The 19,910-nt window shown below is 49.6% G+C and overlaps 2 protein-coding genes and 1 long non-coding RNA gene across 3 annotated transcripts in view; 1 reads left to right on the top strand and 2 right to left on the bottom strand.

Annotated features, from left to right (window-relative positions):
• Window positions 1–1,513: 1,513 nt before the first annotated feature.
• Window positions 1,514–15,425, bottom strand: EEF1G (eukaryotic translation elongation factor 1 gamma). The gene is given in 11 exon segments (XM_017878380.1): window positions 1,514–1,748; window positions 1,979–2,103; window positions 2,194–2,366; window positions 7,493–7,595; window positions 7,598–7,696; window positions 8,091–8,220; window positions 12,060–12,203; window positions 12,632–12,774; window positions 12,926–12,989; window positions 13,691–13,849; window positions 14,937–15,425. Coding segments are annotated over 11 exon segments (1,311 nt in total). The 5' UTR covers window positions 14,949–15,425; the 3' UTR covers window positions 1,514–1,589.
• LOC108533589 (uncharacterized) lies at window positions 15,384–16,196 on the top strand. The gene is made up of 2 exons (XR_001886764.1): window positions 15,384–15,464; window positions 15,586–16,196. It is a non-coding gene; the product is annotated as an uncharacterized LOC108533589 (long non-coding RNA).
• TUT1 (terminal uridylyl transferase 1, U6 snRNA-specific) overlaps window positions 16,148–19,910 on the bottom strand; it is a 17,624-nt gene continuing 13,861 nt past the window's right edge. Inside the window, exons 5-9 of the mRNA XM_017878379.1 lie at window positions 19,417–19,886; window positions 18,322–18,431; window positions 18,053–18,163; window positions 17,788–17,880; window positions 16,148–17,356 (exon numbers count right to left, since the gene is read on the bottom strand). Of these exons, the coding sequence (XP_017733868.1) occupies window positions 16,194–17,356; window positions 17,788–17,880; window positions 18,053–18,163; window positions 18,322–18,431; window positions 19,417–19,886 (1,947 nt within the window). The 3' untranslated portion in view covers window positions 16,148–16,193. The remainder of the gene's footprint in view (window positions 17,357–17,787; window positions 17,881–18,052; window positions 18,164–18,321; window positions 18,432–19,416; window positions 19,887–19,910) is intronic.

The following is a 19,910-nucleotide window of genomic DNA, read 5'->3' as shown; positions in this document are numbered from 1 at the left end:
AAAAAAAAAAAAAAAAAGTGACACCCAAGTGAGGCGTGATGGCATACGCTTATAATACCACCTACTAACGGGGCTGAGGAGGGAGGATCACTTGAGACCAGGACTTCAAAACCATAGCACGATTGAGCCTGTGTACAGCCAGCCACTGCACTCCGGCCTAGGCAACATAGCAAGAACCCCTGCTCTCTAATAAAAAAAATTTAAAACATTTTCCTGACCCAGTTTTACGGAAAAAATTTTAAAGTAAAAAAAAAAGTGATACCCACTGGGTTCAAAACTCGGCCTCTAACACTTAAAATGTGTGATCACAGGCAAATCTCTAAACCCCTATGCTTCCCGTTAGAAATCAGGGATACCACCAGACTGACAACGCAGCCGGGAAAGGGCCAACAGGCTGGGCCAGGCCAGTGCCTGTTCTGAGTAGTCTGTGCCTTGTCCTGCAGGTTTGAGGCATCTGAACTACAGCCCTAGGGCAGGCATGGTGATGCATGCCTATCATCCCAACACTTTTGGGAGACCAAGGCAGGATGACCGCTAGAGCTCAAGAGTTTGAGACCAGCCTGGGCAATATGGCAAAACCCCATCTCTACCAAAAAAAAAAAAAAAAAAAAAAAAAAAAAAGAAAAGAAAATTAGCCGGGTGTGGTGGTGCACACCTATAGTCCCAGCTACTCGGGAGGCTAAGGTGGGAGGATGGCTTGAGCCTGGGAGACAGAGGTTGAGCTGAGACTGCACCACCGCACTCCAGCCTCGGCAACAGGGCCAGACCTTGTCTTTTTTTTTTTTTTTTTTTTGAGACGGAGTCTCGCTCTGTCACCCAGGCTGGAGTGCAGTGGCCAGATCTCAGCTCACTGCAAGCTCCGCCTCCCGGGTTCACGCCATTCTCCTGCCTCAGCCTCCGAGTAGCTGGGACTACAGGGGCCGCCACCTCACCCGGCTAGTTTTTTGTATTTTAGTAGAGACGGGGTTTCACCGTGTTAGCCAGGATGGTCTCGATCTCCTGACCTCGTGATCCGCCCGTCTCAGCCTCCCAAAGTGCTGGGGATTACAGGCTTGAGCCACCGCGCCCGGCCCAGACCTTGTCTTAAAAAAACAAAGCAAAAGAAACTACAACCCTTGCATATTGTCAGCTACCTACCTCACAGGACAGTTATAGGAAATAATGTAAAGTTTCTTTGCACTCTGAATTATACACGTTAGCTCTTGTTATTAGCAGCTATTCTCTCCCTTCACTGGGAAAGGCCTGGAATCTGACCCCTAAGAATTAGGTAGTCACAAAGCCCCATGTCACTATCCGCCCCAACTGCTTCCGCTCTTTCCCGGCTAGAAGACAGTCATCACCGTAGGAGGCAGGGTAATTAAAATCACAAGTGAACACAGGCCTCTATTTCTGTTCTTCTGAAGTCTTCTCTCCTGCATATCGAGGTACTGCAAACACAGAAAGTACCCTGCTTCAACATATTTACTCCCCTTGAAGACGCCACCACTCACAAAGGAGGCAGGACAGGAAAGGGTTCAATGTTCAGTTTCCTTTAATGACCCCCATCTCCCTGAAGGGCAGGTGCAGGCAGCTAGGCGATGGCAAGATGTTCACTTGAAGATCTTGCCCTGATTGAAGGCTTTGCCCACATGCTGGAAGGCCCCCTCCCAGGAAAAGTACTCTCGAACCAGCGTCTGGGTCTCCTCGCTGCCAGGATCCAGTTTCCGCCATGTGTATGACTCGTAGTCCACCTGCCAATCTGGACTCAGCTGGGGATAAAAAGCCAGCATGTGGTCAGGTTATGAGACACCACCCCACACCTGTGTTACTTCCAGCTCAAACACATGTCATCGGACCCCAGGTCTACTGTGAACATGAACTGCTCCTTTCTATAAGCATTCCTGAACCCTCCTCAACGTCCATCAGCTCAGAAATAAAACACAGTGCTTCCTATATCCCTGCCCCACCCTAAAGAGACTCCTCTCCTCCCCTTCCTCACCGGAAAGGCAAGCTCCTGGCCTCGGAAGACCCAGACTCCAGAAATGGAGCTGCTATTGTTGGTTCCAAAGAGGATGACACTGGCGAAGGCATTCTTCCTCAGCTTGTCCAGTCGCTGGAACATTCCTGAAGGGGCAAGCGAGAACATTCAGCCTTTGGAATCACAGCACTTGCTACACCTTGTTCTCCTTCCTCGTCTCAGACCGGCTCTCTTACCAGTGATGAGATTGCAGCTCATGAAGGTCTGAGTGAGTTCTTCAGGGAAGCGATACTCTGAGTACCACAGGGACCAGCCGTCCTTATCAAAGTGTTCCCAGAAATATGGCAGTGCCACAGAGAGTGTGTCCTCATTGGAGTACTTGCGCTTAAATTCATCCAACACAAAGGTACTAAGAGGAAGAAAGCACGGGGGTCAATAAGGAGGAGGGTTGCCAGGCTAAGAGAAGTGAAGGGTGCTTTCATTTCGGCTTTACTAATATAAAGGAAATGGTCACTGCGTTGGCAGATGTGTATGACCTTATGAGGGAAGAGAGCTCAAGGGGTTTGAACAGGGGCCTAGGACACTCCTCTGCATAAGTATGCAAGGCATGTGGAGGGTGAACTCAAAGAGGGGCTCATGAGCTGTGCCCCAGGAAGGGCATGGACAACTGCTGCCCCCAGGTGGTGACAGAGTGAGGACTTCTTTTTCCTTGTTCAGGCCCTCCAGGCTGTTTTCCATGAACCACACTCAGTCACTGACTCATCCAAGTTTCTTCCCCCCACCATACAGGCCTCTTCAGGTTACACAAGCTGTAACAGGAATGTAAGCAATGAACATTCTCAAAGGGCCTCCACCCCAAATCTTACACCCATGTCCTTTAGTCCCTCTCTGCCTATAAACAAGCTTTAGTCTTTTCCGAGGTTTTCTGATGCTGGAAAGCCCTTAGGTTCAGGTTATCTTAAAAGCAATCTGGCATACTGAGCCAAGAATGCCAGCATCAATATAGCAGAGGTCACTCCCTCCATGGTTGGAGATCTGCTTTCTTTCTTTCCAATTATAAACATATACACTGGCCGGACGTGGTGGCTCACGCCTGTAATCCCAGCACTTTGGGAGGCCGAGGCGGGTGGATCACCTCCCATCCGGAGTTCGAGACCACCATGACCAACAAGGTGAAACCCCGTTTCTACTAAAAATACAAAAATTAGCTGGGCATGGTGGCAGGCTGAGACAGGTGAATTGCTTGAACCCTGGAGGCGGAGGGTGCAGTGAGCAGAGATCATGCCACTGCACTCTAGCCTGGGCGGTAGAGGAAGAGTCCTGTCTGGGAGCAAAAAAAAAAAAAAAAAGGCCAGGCACGGTGGCTCACATCTGTAATCCCGACACTTTGGGAGGCCGAGGCGGGCAGATCATGAGGTCAAGAGATCAAGACCATCCTAGCCAACATGGTGAAAACCCATCTTTACTAAAAATAAATAAATAAAATAAAATAAAAAATTGGTGGCATGCGCCTGTAGTCCCAGCTACTCGGGAGGCTGGGGCAGGAGACTTGCTTTAACCCAGGAGATGGAGGTTGCAGTGAGCTGAGATTGCACCACTGCACTCCAGCCTGGCAATAGAGCAAGACTCCGTCTCTTTCTCTCTCTTTCTATATATGTGTGTGTGTACATATTTATATATATATACGTGTGTATATATACGTGTGTGTATATACGTGTGTATATATACGTGTGTGTATATACGTGTGTATATATACGTGTGTGTATATACGTGTGTATATACGTGTGTATATATACACGTATATATATATGTATACTGACTGAAGAAAATCACCTATAATGCCAACAAACAGGATAATCTTTTTATGTATTTTCCTATAGCCTTTGATTTTCCAAAGATGTAGCCATGACACATGCAGTTTTGTGCTTATACTTTGTTGTTACTGTGACACGCTATCCATACTGTTAAGAATTCTTCCATCCTGTCTCTACAAAAAATTTTAAAATTAGCTAGGAGCTGGGCACCGTGGCTCACGCCTGTTATCCCAGCTACTCAGAAGGCTGAGGCAAGAGAATTGCTTGAGTCCAGGAGGCAGAGGTTGCAGTGAGCCAAGATCACACCACTGCACTCCAGCCTGGGAGACAGAGCAAGACCCTGTCAAAAAAACAGAACAATTTTTTGCACTAGCAGTCTCAGCTACTCAGAAGGCTGAGGTAGAAGGACCACCTGAGATCAGCAGTTGGAGACCAGACTAAGCAACACAGCAAGACCCTACCTCAAAAACACAATTCTTTGCAAACATTTTAATGGCCAAATAATCTTCTAATGCAGGATTGTGCCATAAATCTACTCAACACTGAATATTAAACTGAATGTTTAGTTGGTTCTACTGTTCATAGCATAAATATTGCCACGAGTATCAATTTCACTCAATCCTTAAAACCCATGAGTTATGAACTGTTACCCTGACCCTCCCCTCTCTTTACAGATGAGACCAAGTAGAATGACTGGTCCAAGTTTACACTGTAGCAAAGCAGAGGATCTGTCCTTTAACCCTAGGTCCCAGGTTCCTTTCCAAATGCATAAGGGACCTCATCTGGAGTCTTAAAACCTCAACCACACCAAAAGTGGGGCTAGGAATTTTTTCACACCTTCCTGAGCTGTTCAAGCTTTGTTATTTGTTGTGAGACAGGGTCTTGCTCAGTCACCCAAGTGCAGAGGCACGATCATGGCTCACTGCAACCTCAACTTCCTGGGCCCAAGTGACCCTCTCACCTCAGTCTGCCAAGCAGTGTGAGCCACTGCGCTTGACCTAGCTGGGTCTTAAAAGAACTAGAATTAAAACCTGGACATTGATAGCTTGGTCTTTTAGGACATCACTTTTATGATACTAAAAATGCTGGAGGAGCCGGAGGTGGTGGCTCACGCCTGTAATCCCAGCACTTTGGGAGGCCAAGGCAGGCGGATTGCCTGAGGTCAGTTCGAGATCAGCCTGACCAACATAGCGAAACCCTGTCTCTAAAATTAGCCGGGCATGGTGGCGCGCACCTGTAATCCCAGCTACTCGGGAGGCTCAGGCAGGAGAATTGCTTCAACCCGGAAGGCGGAGACTGCAGTGAGCAGAGATCACACCACTGCACTTCAGCCTGGGCAACAGAGTGAGACTCTGTCTCAGAAAACAAAACAAAGGCTGGGAGCAGTGGCTCATATCTGTAATCCCAGCACTTTGGGAGGTGGAGGTGGGCGGATCACGAGGTCAGGAGTTCGAGACCAGCCTGCCCAGCATGGTGAAACTCCGTCTCTACTAAAAATACAAAAAATTAGCCGGGTGTAGTGGCACACGCTTGCAGTCCTAGCTACTTGGGAGGCTGAGGCAAGAGAATCGCTTGAACCGGGGAGGTGAAGGTTGCAGTGAGCTGAGATTGCACCACTTCACTCCAGCCTGGGTGACAGAGTGAGACTCCGTCTCAAAAAAAAAAAAAAAAAAAAAAAAAAAAAAAAAAAAAAAAAAAAAAAAGCCAGGTACAGTGGCTCGCACCTGTAATTCCAGCACTTTGAGAGGCCATAGATCGCTTGAGCCCAGGAGTTTGTGACCAGCCTGGGCAACATAGTGAGACCTAGTCTCTACAAGTAATAAAAAATTAGCTGGGTGTGGTGGTGTGTGCCTTTGTCCCCAGCTACTCCAGAGGCTGAGGTGGGAGCATCGCTTGAATCCAGGAAGTCAAGACTGCAGTGAGCCGTGATCATGCTACTGCACTCCAGACTGGACTAAGTAAAACCCTGTTCAATAAAACAAACAAACAAACAACAACAACAAAAAAACCTTGGGGAAAGCATTTCTGGTAGCCCTATAGGACATCATGGTAACCCAACAAATATACATTAATAAACATTTCCAAAAGCATGTTAAGAAAATGTAAAGTTTATTAAAGATTTTAAGTTTACTACTGCCTCATTTATTTCCTGCCCAGAGTACTGACCTACTATATGTGAAAATCTCTAGCTAATAATTAACAACGTCTGAGTTACAACACAGTATGTAATTTGGGTTAGTTATCATGACCTATTTACACACACCAAAAATCCTGCTCACTCTTGACCTGCACCTGTGCTAAATTCAAGGCAAATCACTAGTTCAAAAAATACATCTTTAAAGAGTGCCTGCATCTGGATGGAGTCTTCCTGGTCTTGTACAAAGTACTCGTGAGTAAGAACTTTCAGCTACACCCCAAGTCGCTCCTGTCCATTAGTGCAATGCTTATAATTCACAACTCTATGCACAGCTATTGTGTCCCTACCAGTGGATGTTCCTTTAGGCTGGTTCACCCTGCATCAAAGTCATTACAAAATGGGAGAAGGTCAAATGTAAACCCTAACAGACCAAGTAGTGAAAAGATGAATGGCTTTGGAGTGAGAGGGAGCAAAAAATGCAGAGAAAAAGGAGTTCCAAAGCAAAGTGACCACAGAATATAGATTTCTCATACTGCTTGAACTCTCAATAAAATGACTTGGAGCGCCGGGCGCGGTGGCTCAAGCCTGTAATCCCAGCACTTTGGGAGGCCGAGACGGGCGGATCACGAGGTCAGGAGATTGAGACCATCCTGGCTAACACGGTGAAACCCTGTCTCTACTAAAAAATACAAAAAATTAGCTGGGCGAGGTGGCGGGCGCCTGTAGTCCCAGCTACTCGGGAGGCTGAGACAGGAGAATGGCGTAAACCCGGGAGGCGGAGCTTACAGTGAGCTGAGATCCGGCCACAGCACTCCAGCCTGGGCAGCAGAGCAAGACTCCGTCTCAAAAAAAAAAAAAAAAAAAAAAATGACTTGGAGCAGTGATGGAGGAAAGACTCCATCCCAGAGAACTGGGCAAGCACTCAGTGTCCTACTTGTTTCATACCAAAAATCTTGCTTTTATTGTATTATTTTTTCCAAGAACCCCCGCCTTTAACTGAAAAAAGGATACAGAGGACACCTACTTTCTTCTACTTGGGGACTTAACTCCCCCCAGTTGTGGAACAATGAACTAGACATCCACTACTTAGCTATGATCTTCATCCTTTTTCTTAGTGAGCAATTTTTGTGCAGTCTGATTCAGCAAAACAGAAAACAAAGCAATTCAAAGGACCCCGCTCTGGCATCCACTACCTCGGCACAGCCAGCCGTGCAGCGCCACCCAAGGCTCTCTGCACTTTCTTCTTCCCCACCCCTCGCCTTGTATTTGTTCTCAGAGCTCTCAAATGGTCAAATGAGCTTGCTCAAAACCAGTTTACCACTATATGAAAATCTGCTCCTGTCTTTGTTGGAATAGGAGTTCAATCTTCCCCAGTACTGGCTGTATTTGGAACTTGCTCTCCACAATCAAAATTTGCCCAATTCCTGATGATCAGCCTAGAAAGCTGCTTTATTTGCAACTAAAATACACCTTTAACTTCATATGAACCTAAAATTCTAGCTCTAGCTGTTTGTGAAGGGGGACACATAAAGGTGAAAACAGGCCTTCTCTGGTCCCACACCCTCCACCCTCCAATATCCTTACCTCTTGGGCAAGTGAGCGAAGGGGTCCTTGGCCTTGGGCTCAGCAGCCAGCGCCTGCTCACATTCATCCATCTCCTCCTCAGGAGCAGGGGCAGCTGCCTTTTCTCCTCCTTCCGCTCAGCCTGGGGCTTCTGCTTCTCTTCCCGTGAACCCTTCTCTTTCCGTGGTGTATCTTTTTTAGGCTGGGTCTCTGCAAACTTTTTAGCTGGTGCAGAGGAAGGGAGGAAAGTGAATGAATGTTCTGCCTCTTTCCACACCCCTCCAAAACCACGCAGGGCAAGCAGAGTAACAGAGGAAACTGACGAATGGGACAAGTAAGGAACCTAGGCTCCAGACTGCCCATCAGTTCACTGTATGTCCTCCAGCAAGAACACACCCTTAGCAACAAATACTTTATATCGCAACTCTACACACTAATACAAATTAGTCAGGGTATGAGTGTGTATGAAACAAATTGCACATAGTATTAATTGCTACATTGACACCCTACATTCTGCAGGTCCCTATAACCCAAAAGCAAGACAGGAAATCAAGGGGTTGATGCAGAGCAAACCAGACCCTGATCCTGGCCATATGCCTCCTGATCTCCTCAGACTCACCATCAAACTGGGCCATCTTCTCACACAGCTTCACTTCCCCCAAGACAGCCCGGAACTGGGGCTGATTAATGCAGGTGAGGAACCAGCGGTTGGTATTGGGAAAGGCCTGGCGGAAAGAAGGCTCTAGGACCTGCCAGGGCATAAGGGTGGAAACAAAGTCAGTGGTAAGGCCCTGTCCACAGCAAGAGCCCTTGCTCTACCTAAGTCCCATTGCCCACCTTCTTTTCAAACCCTATAGACGATAGCTCCATACAACATCATCCTTCCCTGGATTATTTCTTCCCCTTTTTTTATTTTTTTTTTTTTTTTTTTTTTTTTTTTTTTTGAGACAGAGTCTCGCTCTGTCGCCCAGGCTGGAGTGCAGTGGCGCGATCTCGGCTCACTGCAAGCTCCGCCTCCTGGGTTCAAGTGATTCTTGTGCCTCAGCCTCCTCAGTAGCTGGGACTACAGGTGCCCACCACGATGCCCAATTAATTTTTGTATTTTTAGTAGAGATGTGGTTTCCCCGTTGGCCAGGCTGTTCTCGAACTCTGACCTCAAGTGATCCACCCGCCTCGGCCTCCCAAAGTGCTGAGATCACAGGTGTGAGCCACCATGCCCGACCCAAGTAAATTAATTTTTACAAGCGCTTTAAGAGGCTGGACGCAGTGGTTCATGCCTGTAATCCCAGCACTTTGGGAGACTAAGGCAGGCGGATCATGAGGTCAGGAGATTGAGACTACCCTGGCTAACACGGTGAAACCCTGTCTCTACTAAAAATAAAAAACATTAGCCGGGCGTGGTGGCGGGCACTTTTAGTCCCAGCTACTCGGGAGGTTGAGGCAGGAAAATGGTGTGAATCTGGGAGGCAGAGCTTGCAGTGAGTAGAGATCATGCCACTGCACTCCAGCCAGGGTGACAAAGCGAGACTCCGTCTCAAAAAACAAAACAAAACAAAAAATTAGCCAGGCATGGTGGCATATGCCTGTAGTCCCAGTTATTCCAGAGGCTGAGGCAGGAGACTCACTTGAACCCGGGAGGAGAACGTTGCAGTGAACCAAGATCACGCCACTGCACTCCAACCTGGGTGACAGAGTGAGACTTTGTCTCAAAAAAAAAAAAAAAAAAAAAAAAAAATTATAATGAGAAATGGAATACAGAATGGGGGGTCTCACTATGTTTGCCCCAGGCCCAGACAGACTGATCTTTAACTCGTATGCTCAAGCAATCCTCCCACCCTGGCCTCCTGAAGTGCTGGGATTACAGGTGTGAGCCACCACACCCGGCCTCCATTTCTTTTTCTAATTTTTTTTTTTTTTTTTTTTTTTTTGAGGCGGAGTCTCGCTCTGTCGCCCAGGCTGGAGTGCAGTGGCCGGATCTCAGCTCACTGCAAGCTCCGCCTCCCGGGTTTACGCCATTCTCCTGCCTCAGCCTCCCAAGTAGCTGGGACTACAGGCGCCCGCCACCTCGCCCGGCTAGTTTTTGTATTTTTTAGTAGAGACGGGGTTTCACCGTGTTCGCCAGGATGGTCTCGATCTCCTGACCTCGTGATCCGCCCGTCTCGGCCTCCCAAAGTGCTGGGATTACAGGCTTGAGCCACCGCGCCCGGCCTCTTTTTCTAATCTTTTTGTTCAGTGCAGTACAGTTTAATGGATGGACGCTTGGGTCCATCCTCCATCTAGGGGTAGGAACAATAATTGTCTTGCTCCTTTACAAAACTATTTCAGAGCTACTGTTTCCAATCTTTTAAATTTCACATGTTGGCCAGGCGCGGTGGCTCACACCTGTAATCCCAGCACTTTGGGAGGCCAAGGCAGGCGGATCACCTGAGGTCAGGAGTTCGAGACCAGCCTGACCAACACGGTAAAACCCCGCCTCCACTAGAAGTATAAAAATTAGCCGGGCATGGTGGCACATGCCTGTAATCCCAGCTACTCGGGAGGCTGAGGTAGGAGAATCGCTTGAACTTGGGAAGCGGAGGTTGCAGTGAGCCGAGATCGCGCCATCACACTCCAGCCTGGGGGACAAGAGTGAGACTTCGTCACCAAAAAAAAAAAAAAAAAAAAAAAAAACATTTCCAAAAAAACAAAAAAAAAAAAAAAAAAAAAAAAAGGTTGAGACCCACAGAGGGGTATCAACTACTTATTTGGCTAAATAAAATCTAAACACTATAGATATTTACTATCTACATTGGCCATACTATACACACACACCCCCATCAAACTTCAAAAAGTAAACAACATTCAAACAGAACATTCAAACCGATTTAGAATGGACAGTCGTGGCTGGGCGCGGTGGCTCATGCCTATAATCTCAGCAATTTGGGAGGCTGAGGTGGGTGGATCACCTCACGTCTGGAGTTCGAGACCAGCCTGACCAACATGGCAAAACCACAAAATTAGCCGGGTTTGGTGGCGCATGCCTGTAATCCCAGCTACTTGGGAGGCTGAGGCAGAAGAATTGCTTGAACCTGGGAGGTGGAGGTTCTAGTGAGCCAAGATCGTGCCACTGCACTCCAGCCTAGGTGACAGAGCAAGACTCTGTCAAAAAAAAAAAAAGAAAGAAAAAAAGAATAATGGATAGTCCTTCAAATTAAAGTTAGTGTCTGGTATATCGGCCATGGTCAAAGAAAAATAAGAATAAACAGCTTCAAGTAGAACTGTTGTTATTTTTTAGTTTGCAAAGATCAGAAGAGGAAAAAAATCTTGTCATGGAAACAGAACATAGCAATCAGAGTGCTGGTTCCACAGAACTTGGGTTCAAATTCTACTCTACCACTTATTAGACTCACTAAGATGATCCCCATGAGGCCCCTGGCACAGGGTCTGGCATGCAGCAAGTGTTTTTCTCTTTGCTATGATCACATTACTATTCTGGACCAGCATGAGTCCAAGCGCTTTTATTTGGAAACCAGTGACTTGTCATTCTTTTTTGATCCAATAACCTTGACAGCGATTATTACCACCTTGATTTTATAGATTGCGAAAAGTAAAAAACGGGGACTAAAGCAATTCATCCGCATATAACCCCTTACCTACATCGGTAAACAATGAAGCCAAGGCTTGAACCTGTACTTGTCTCCAAAAGAGCCTTTTTTTTTCTGAGATGGAGTCTCGCTCTTGTCCCCCAGGCTGGAGTGCAGTGGCTCGATCTTGGCTCACTGCTACCTCCACCTCATAGGTTCAAGTGATTCTCCTGCCTCAGCCTGCCAAGTAGCTGGGATTACAGGCGTCTACCACCACGCCTGGCTAATTTTCGTATTTTTAAGACGGGGGTTTCGCCATGCTGGCCAGGATGGTCTCAAACTCCTGACCTCAAGTGATCCACCTGCCTAGGCCTCCCAAAGTGCTGGGATTATAGGTGTTAGACACAGTGCCTGGCCTGCCTCCAAAAAGATCTTAATGCTGAAGCTACCATCATCACCTCTGTCTTCACAACTAAGAATAACCAATCTTCCCAAGAAATATGGCAACAAACTAAACATCTTAGCTGCCAAACAGGAACTAAAGGCAAGACATTACCCAACTTCTTGAGAGAAGGGAAATCAAGTGATGGTATTCAGTCCTGGGATTCCTGGCTGTTTTCTGTTTGTTTGTTTTGAGATGGAGTCTTACTCTGTTGCCCAGACTGGAGTGCAGTGGGGCGATCTCTGCTCACTGCAACCTCCGCCTCCCAGGCTCAAGTGATTCTTGTGCCTCAGCCTCCCAAGTAGCTGGAAGTATAGGTGTGCGCCACCACACCCGGCTAAATTTTGCATTTTTAGTAGAGACGGGGTTTCACCATGTTGGCCAGGCTGGTCTCAAACTCCTGACCTCAGGTGATCTGCCTACCTCGGCCTCCCAGAGTGTTCAGATTACAGGAGTGAGCCACTGCACCCAGCTCTAGCTGTTTTCCAAGCCCTCAGCAGAATACAGGGTAACCTAGATACCTTGTCACTTTGCTTCTAATCCCCATCTACCCCCTGCCAAATGGATTCTCCATAAATTTCACCTGCTTATAGAGCCACAACAGGGTGCAGACAACTGTGATGTCAGCCAATGTCACTCGTTCGCCCACCAGAAAAGTCCTCGTCTTCAAGTGAGCATCCAGCAGCCCCAGAATTCGTCTCACTTCCTCCTTTGCATTCTCAGTGGCCTAGTGATTCAACATGATAAAACTCATCAGTGGGTACCAATCCCTTTCCCTCACCTCCCCAACTAATAGAACTAAGAAGGTTATTTCACCTAGAAGTCCGAGCTCACCCTCACCCTCTTTCAATGGAGGCAGACCCTAGGATCATTCTAAATGTATCATAAAGGAACTTTATACATAAAGGGGGTCCAGCCACCCCCTTTACCATTTGGTATAATCTCTTCACAGCAGCAATCCCTCTTCTGACCACTCATGACAGACACTTCCTCCATCAACTGCCCACTACTTCAAACTTGTACCCAGAGATTATGTCTTCTCATTATCTATATATCCTTGGCACCTTTTTTTCAACCTATTTTATTTCTTACTCCCAACACCCAGGAGCTAATGCCACCCCTGCCCCTGGCTTCTCCCAAAGTTCCAAGGCTCACCTGTTTGTTGTGGTGCATGATGCCCAAGGTGGGGAATACCCAGGTACTGGCTGGGGGCACTATATCGGAATCAGCAAAGCTCACCCACTGCACCACCTGGGCTGCCGCCTCTGGAGTACTTCCCCGCAGCTCCTCGTTGCTCACTGCAGAGGCAGAACACAAAGGTCAGAACTCTGGGGGAATGCCAACACCAGTCCAGGTCCTGAAGAATTCCTTCATATGCATCCCCGCTCACACCCTCTCCTACACCCTCACCTCCAAATTCTCCCATTCCCATATACCCCTGCAAATTACCATAGTAGGCAATGGCGTTGCTCTCAAACACACAGAATCCATCGTCACCCTCAAATGCCGGAACCTGGGGACAAAGCAGTGAAAAGGTAAGGTAAAATACACAAAATTTCTCCCTAACCAATACCAGAAGCCAAACTGCTTTAGATAAAAATACTTATATAAGACTGACGATCCTCACTATCCAAACTCTCGATACTATCTGATACTCAAGAACCATAAATAAATACTTAAAGAACTTGGCATCATTTGCAATCTGAATTCACAATGTTAACTAGGAAGCACAATAGATTTGAATAGTACAGGATATTTGTATGAAATCTCTGGATCAAACAAGCAGAAGACCAAAAGCAACTCCTGTATCAATGTATCAGTGCAAGTATTAGTGTGTGACCCAGATCCACATAGCACTTCATCTCCTCCATTCTTAGCATGTTTTTTCACCTATCTCTGTAAACCCCTTGGGGTAATAATCCTGCCCGTAACAGATAATCTGATATATTTGCACTGAAAATGCTTAGTCAAAACTCATTCTCTTTCCCACAAAGTAAACTCGTGAATTTTATAAAGTCACAGAATAACTCTGTACTTTTTTTTTTTTTTTACAACTACATGTGAATCCACATTTATCTCAAAATAAAATCACTGAAATATTGAAGAAAATAACATGGGAAGCTCTCTTTTAGAGATGGGGGCCATCTCCAGAGTGATAGAATCCCAGGCCTTCGTTTCTCAGAACCGAAGGACGCTCCCCATCTCCCAACTCACCTTGCCGGCAGGAAATTTGCGGAGAAATTCAGGGGTGCGGTTGGTTTGGCCAAAATGGAAGTGGGGTGGTGCGGAGAGCACGCGGACCTGAGCCCCGCTGTACTGAGCAGCGATGAGAGCCTTGAAGGCCCTCCAGTTTTCAGGATAGGTATACAGGGTCTATGGGAGAAAGAGAGGAACAAAATTAGTAAGAGTATTGGGGTCCCAGTCCTAAATGCCATTCCCCAGGATGACTTGCCTGAATAATCCCAATGTGTTCAACTCACCCTTTTACTTCCTCTGGTGAACCAAGTCCTTTAACACTTGTCATATGTAATCAGAATCCTCCGAAATACCAAGAACAGAACTACACACCAACTGCTAAATAAAGCTTGTTGACAGATTTGACCTTCCCTAAGGACACCTCTAGAAGCATTCTCTTTCCCTCAAATCTATCTCCAAGAAATCCAGAACTTCCAGCTCCATCAGACTCCATCTGCCTACAAACATACTCCCTTCCCTTCACGGAGCCTTCGTTTCATTCATTGATGGTTCCGAGCGCCTGCCTACTCTACTGCTCAGCTGCTCACCGCTTCAAAAGCATCATCCTGTCTCTAAGGCACGCACAACGATCGAGAGATTTCTAGTTCCCCTCACAGTGGCCAGAGATAGGGGATGGCATGCCGTCTTCTTAAATCAACTCCTCTCCCTCAAAAGCCTTTCTTTCCGTGTCGCGCAAACCATCCCTCCGGTCCTGTCCCGCAGCAAGTTCCCCGGCGTTGCCTTCTCTATTAAGCTGGCCAGCGGACTCCAATTGGTCTGACTTCACTGTCCGGAGAATCCTCTCGCTCCCAAACCTCCCTGAGAGACTACCTTTAACCGTGCCAGCCGGACCTGCCCACAAAGACCCTCCTCTTCACCCTGTCCCCGCTGTTACTCCACAAAACGGTCACAGAAGTTCGTCAACCTGCCCAGATACCACGCCTCAAGGCGGCAATAGAGCCGAACCCCTTTTTCAGGCTTCGGACGGCCCAGATTCGGCATCCCTTTTCTCCTCTTCCCCAGACCCTTCCACCTCTGGCCTCCGAGAGCCCCAGCCTCAGTTCCCCTCCAGGCCGTAGGAACCTTGCTCTCCAGCAGTACGGTCTGTAGACCCAGAATCAGTTCCCCATTCAGCCTCAGAACTCCTCTGGCGCCGACTGGCCCCACTCGGGCAAAGGATGGCGGTGGATAGGATGACCCGAACCACCAGTGCCGGCAAACTTACCCCAGCCGCCATGGTGATTCCGCAAAGAAAGGGGGTGGGGTTCTCCGCGCTGCCGCAAAGTAAGCCGCCCAGGAGAGAAAGGAGGGGGAAAGGGGAGAGCCGTGGAGAAACAGCAGCCGGAAAGCGAGGACGACACAGAAGACATACGTACGACAGTTCGGTATCCAGTGGCGCTGAATTGGAAAATAAACGGGGTGGGTGGGGCCTGCTGGCCAGCGCGGAAAAAGCTCGCGCCTGCGCATTGGAGATCTTGACTGGCCCGCCCCTCAAGTGCAGCGGGCCAATCGGAGTCTAGACGTGGAGGTAGACAGCGTGGAGGGCGGGGAAGCTGTGAGAACCCGCTGGAAAAACCGCGGGTTCTCGACTACGTGGCGCTACTGCTGGCCCGGCGCGGCCAGGCTGCTGGGGGCGTCCCCCTGTGGCCCGCCCAGGGACAAGTGACTTGATGATAGGTTCTGCCAAGCCCCTCACATGATTCTGTGAAACTCATGGGAGCGAGGAACGACTGCTGCGCGGAGGTGACAGTGTGTATGCTATACCCTTTAGTTCCTGCTCTGCTTTTCCTCCAGAAACAGATGAGTGTCTAACAGGGGCCCCGGTCTGAACCCACCTGCCAAAGTGACGTTTGCTCACATCTAACCCCTTACAGCTCCAGGGTGCTGTTATTGCAAGGGCACCGGCCCTCCGGCCCAAAGCAGGGCAGGGACATGAGGGAGAACGCGCCCTGTCCCTCCCACCTCCTCCGGACTCGGCCCCTGGAGGGGCTGACGCTGGAAGACGTGACATCGTCGCTTCTGCTGTTCATGGCTTTTGACTCATGTTCAGGTTTGAAATCTTTTACCCAGTTTAAGAACGGGATGAACTCTCCTCGTTTAAAGGAGAGAATGAAGAACCCTGAACGCAAATCTCGATCCTTGTCCCCATTAATCTGAGGCGGCAGGAAGAATGTGGAGGCAAACCTGGCTCTTCTCAGTACTGTTCCAGCCACCCACCGCTCTGCCATTCAGGAACTCTGCGCGGGTGCCAGGTGCCACGCGCGGTGCTGCCTCCGCACTCCCCGCAAGCTGTGCGAACTGTAGGAAGGAGAGGCTGCTGGGGTGGAGAGCAGCAGGGAGAGACCCATGTTCGGGGTCAGACGAGAGCAGCTTCATGAAGTTCTGGGGGAGGCGAAGCATTATGACCAGATGGAAATGAAAGGAAACGGGAGACTCTGTATTAATAAACTAGCAGCTTTATTGCCCTTTAGGGGCCATGTCTTCACTTGAGATGTCTAAGTGCTTGAGGGAGGAAAACCTGTAAGAAATGATGGAGATCAGGGAACAGGCCTTGGCGATCCTGGAGCGGTGTCACAGTGAGCATTCGGTCAGCCGGGGAGACAGACGCCACAAAGCTCAGCAGGGGCTCAGTTTCTGGCCTCTCTTCGCCACCACTCAGTCCTCTCAGCTCCTGGGTGACCTGAGCCTCAGTTGCCAGCCACCCTGCTCCTGTGCCAGCACCACCTCCAGCTCCTGCCTTGGTTTGCTGCTGCAAGCGTCTACGGGCTCGCCGCCGCCCCTGCCACACTCGGTGCCACAAGGCACAGCGCCAGCTCACTGAGGAGGGCAGGGATGCCCCCTTCCCTGCCTCACCCTGGTTCCCTTCTTGGGCTGCCTCATGTCCCTTGGGCCCCTGCTCTGCCAGGGCCGCATGGCTGGGCTGCCCCTCTTCTCCAGGGGCTCCATGCTTTCCAGTCGTCAGGGGCAGCTCCCCTGGCTGCCCAGGGCCCTGCATGGCCCAGTCCTGCACCATCTCTCCAACCTCTATAACCATCTCTTCTACCCCGTCTTCCCCGCCGTCTTCTACCCCGTCCCCTGCACATTCCTGCTGCTCCTCTCTCCCCTCCTCACAGCTCTTTTTCTGTCCATCTAATTTCAGTCTTTTGCTCGTCCCTTCCTGAGAGGATTCCCCAGTTCCACCTCCTTCTGACCGCGGCCTCTTGGTTCCCTGTTCTATATGGCACCCCAGTGCTTCCCTGAATACCTGCACCAGGGCAGCAGTGAGCTGGGTGAAGGGTGCAAGGGGTAAAGGGATTGGAGTAGCAGCGAGTAGGGAGCTGGGGGAGCTGGGCTGCAGAAGAGGGAGCAGCCCCCAGTCCCGACCCCGGGAGGAACGGCGCTGGTACTGGAGGCTTCGGCAGTAATTGGCTGCCGCTCGGCAGCAGTTCTGTAGGCGCCCAGCCACCCGGCTGGTCACATTGGCTGCGACATTGTGACTCAGGTCAAAAGGGTCCTGGAGATTCATGGGGCCAAGGCGCAGACCCTCCCAGAGATTAGAGGGCAGGCTCCCTGCCACAGGCAGTGCCTGACCCTCCCGCAGGGACAGCACTGAGCCACGAAGATCCCAGCAAGATACACAGGAGAAGAACTGGGCTAGCAGGGAACCTGGAGGAGGAGGAAGAGTGGGGAAAGGGGGTCATTTAGAGGCCAGAACTGACACAGGTCCTGCACCAGAGCCATTTCCTTAGCAGGACTTTCTTTTTTCCCTTCCAAGGGGCTCAGCAGAGTCCCAGGAAGCTAGGCTTCTCTGATCCCTATAAACAAGAGGTCAGACCTCTCTCCCTGCCCCCACATGATCTCCCTGCCCCCACATGATTTCCCTGCCCAGATGCTGCTGCTCCCTGCTAGCCAGTGTAACCTTGGGTAAGTCACTTAATTGCTCCCAAACATGGTTTCTTCATCTGTAAAATGGCAGTAATAATATTAGGTGTCTCACAGGTTTTCTGTGAGAACCATGCCTGGCACACAGTGTGATATATGTTACCTACTGTTGATGAACATCATTACTAGTCCCCTACCAGGCTCCCCAAACTCACTGAGGGGCTCCACATTTGTGCTGCGCTCCAGTCTTGAGGCATCCCTGGGGAAACTGCAGTCCCAGCCATCGACTTCCACCTGCTCCCCCTCTCCTGTGAAAGTAAAAAAGGTGAGAGTCAGTCTGGAAGCAGGGAGATTGAGGGTTGGGGTAGAAATGGGGGTGACAGCAGAGATCTCATTCCCAGAGTTGCTTTGGTGTATCTAAGTGTGATGAAGAAGAGAGGAAGCTAACAAGATAGAGAAGGTGGAAGCTAGGCCGAGTACCTGCTTTCTGGGTGAGCTGGGATACAGTGGGCAACACAGGAGGGTCCCTGGTCTGAAGAAAATATATCACCAGCAAGGTCAGGGCGTAGTTACTGAGAAGGGGGCCACTCCCTGGGTAAATAAGCAGTAATTCCAGTTAGATCAGAGGTGCGTCCAATCCCCCCACTGGCAGTTTTCTCAACCTCGGTGCCCATTCTGACCTCCCTTCTCTCGCTGAATCCCTGCCTTTGTCCTGACTCAGCCGCAAGTCTGTCCTGATGCATTCTCACCTGAAAGCCCCCGACCCTGAGCCCAGCAGCGGAGGGTGTACACGAGGGGCCGGACTCGACCATCTAGCTCAGAGCAGAGACTCAGGAAACGGGAGTTATGCAGGGCCAGCCTGGGATGAAGCAGGGACAAGGTTATTAGGGCTTGGGGACATCAGAACCTACCACCCCCAGCTTTCATTCCAGACTTGCATAACTGGGGCCAGCTGGAATAAGGCCAAAACAGAGTTTCCCCAAAGGTTGCTCAAACACTGATCTTGTGAGACAGTGTGCAGAAAGACAAAGGAGTTCGGGAAACACTTCATCCTGTACGCCCGTCCTGGACATTCACAGCACATTATTCTTAAGACTGCTTATGAGCCATGGTCACACCACTGCACTCCAGCCTGGGTGACAGAGCAACATCCCATCTCAAAAAAAAAAAAAAAAAAGACTGCCCAGAGCCTTTACTATGCAAAGAAACAAAGACAGGAAGGGAGAGAAGAAGGAAGGAAAGGAGAAAAAGAAGGCAAGACAAGGGGAGAAGGGAGGAAATGGAGAAAACTTTTTGCATCTAATTTTGAATTTCCCAAATTTATTCAACCGCAGAACTCTTTTCTACATCCCTTGAAAGTAGTATTCTAAGGAACACACTTTACAAACACTGAAATGGAAGCCAGGCAGGAGGAGACAAGGGACAGAAAGAGGGATAGTCCCAAACAAGGACAAACTTGAGACTTGGCAGGTGTAGGAGTTTCCGAAGCCAGACTCTCTCCTGGCCCACCCCAGAATTCTCAGCTGGCCTGCCCCAAAGAAAGGTATGGTGCCTCATGCCTGTAATCCCAGCACTCTGGGAGGCCGAGGGAGGCGGATCACCTAAGGTTGGGAGTTCGAGACCAGCCTAACCAACATGGAGGAACCCCGTCTCTACTAAAAATACAAAATTAGCTGGGCATGGTGGCGCATGCCTGTAATCCCAGCTACTTGGGAGGCTGAGGCAGGAGAATCACTTGAACCCGGGAGGTGGAGGTTGCAGTGAGCCAAGATGGCGCCATTGCACTCCAGCCTGGGCAACAAGAGCAAAATGTTGTCTCAAAAAAAAGAAAAAAAGAAAGATACCGGTTACTGAGGGAGACATCACCGTGGAGACCTGAAGGCCGATGACAGAACTTGACCACAGGGCGCCGGGCGGAGGGCACAGTTTGGACTCGATATACCCCAGGGACACAGCCCCGGAGAATGGATCCCACCAGCTCCAGCATTGCTGCCCCTTCTGCTTTCTCCCTCTTTGGGGCCTCTGCTAGTTCCAGGGCCTTCCCCAGGTCCCCCTCTCCCCTGTCCTCCAGCAGTGGTGAGGCTGGAGGCAGAGACTGGGGAGAAGCAAGGGTCTCAGAGGCCAAGGCAGAGTCCGGAGTTTGGGGTGCCAGGGAGGAGGAAGGGGTTTCAAAGTCCAGGGCTTCAGAATCCTGGGGAGAAGCTGGAGGTTGTGAATCTGGAGGGGAGGCTGGGGTGCAGGCCAGGGCTTGAGGGTCCAGTGGGGAAGCCAGAGCCGAGTCCAGCGATGGAGATTCTGGAGCCTTTGGGACTGGCTGTGGACAGAAATGAGCTGAGTG

The sequence above is a fragment of the Rhinopithecus bieti genome, unplaced genomic scaffold (assembly GCF_001698545.2).
Source record: "Rhinopithecus bieti isolate Rb0 unplaced genomic scaffold, ASM169854v2 scaffold_11488, whole genome shotgun sequence".
In the NCBI taxonomy this organism is placed as follows: domain Eukaryota; kingdom Metazoa; phylum Chordata; class Mammalia; order Primates; family Cercopithecidae; genus Rhinopithecus; species Rhinopithecus bieti.
Note: the sequence above shows the minus strand (reverse complement) of the source record. Positions and strands in the feature narration are given on the sequence as shown.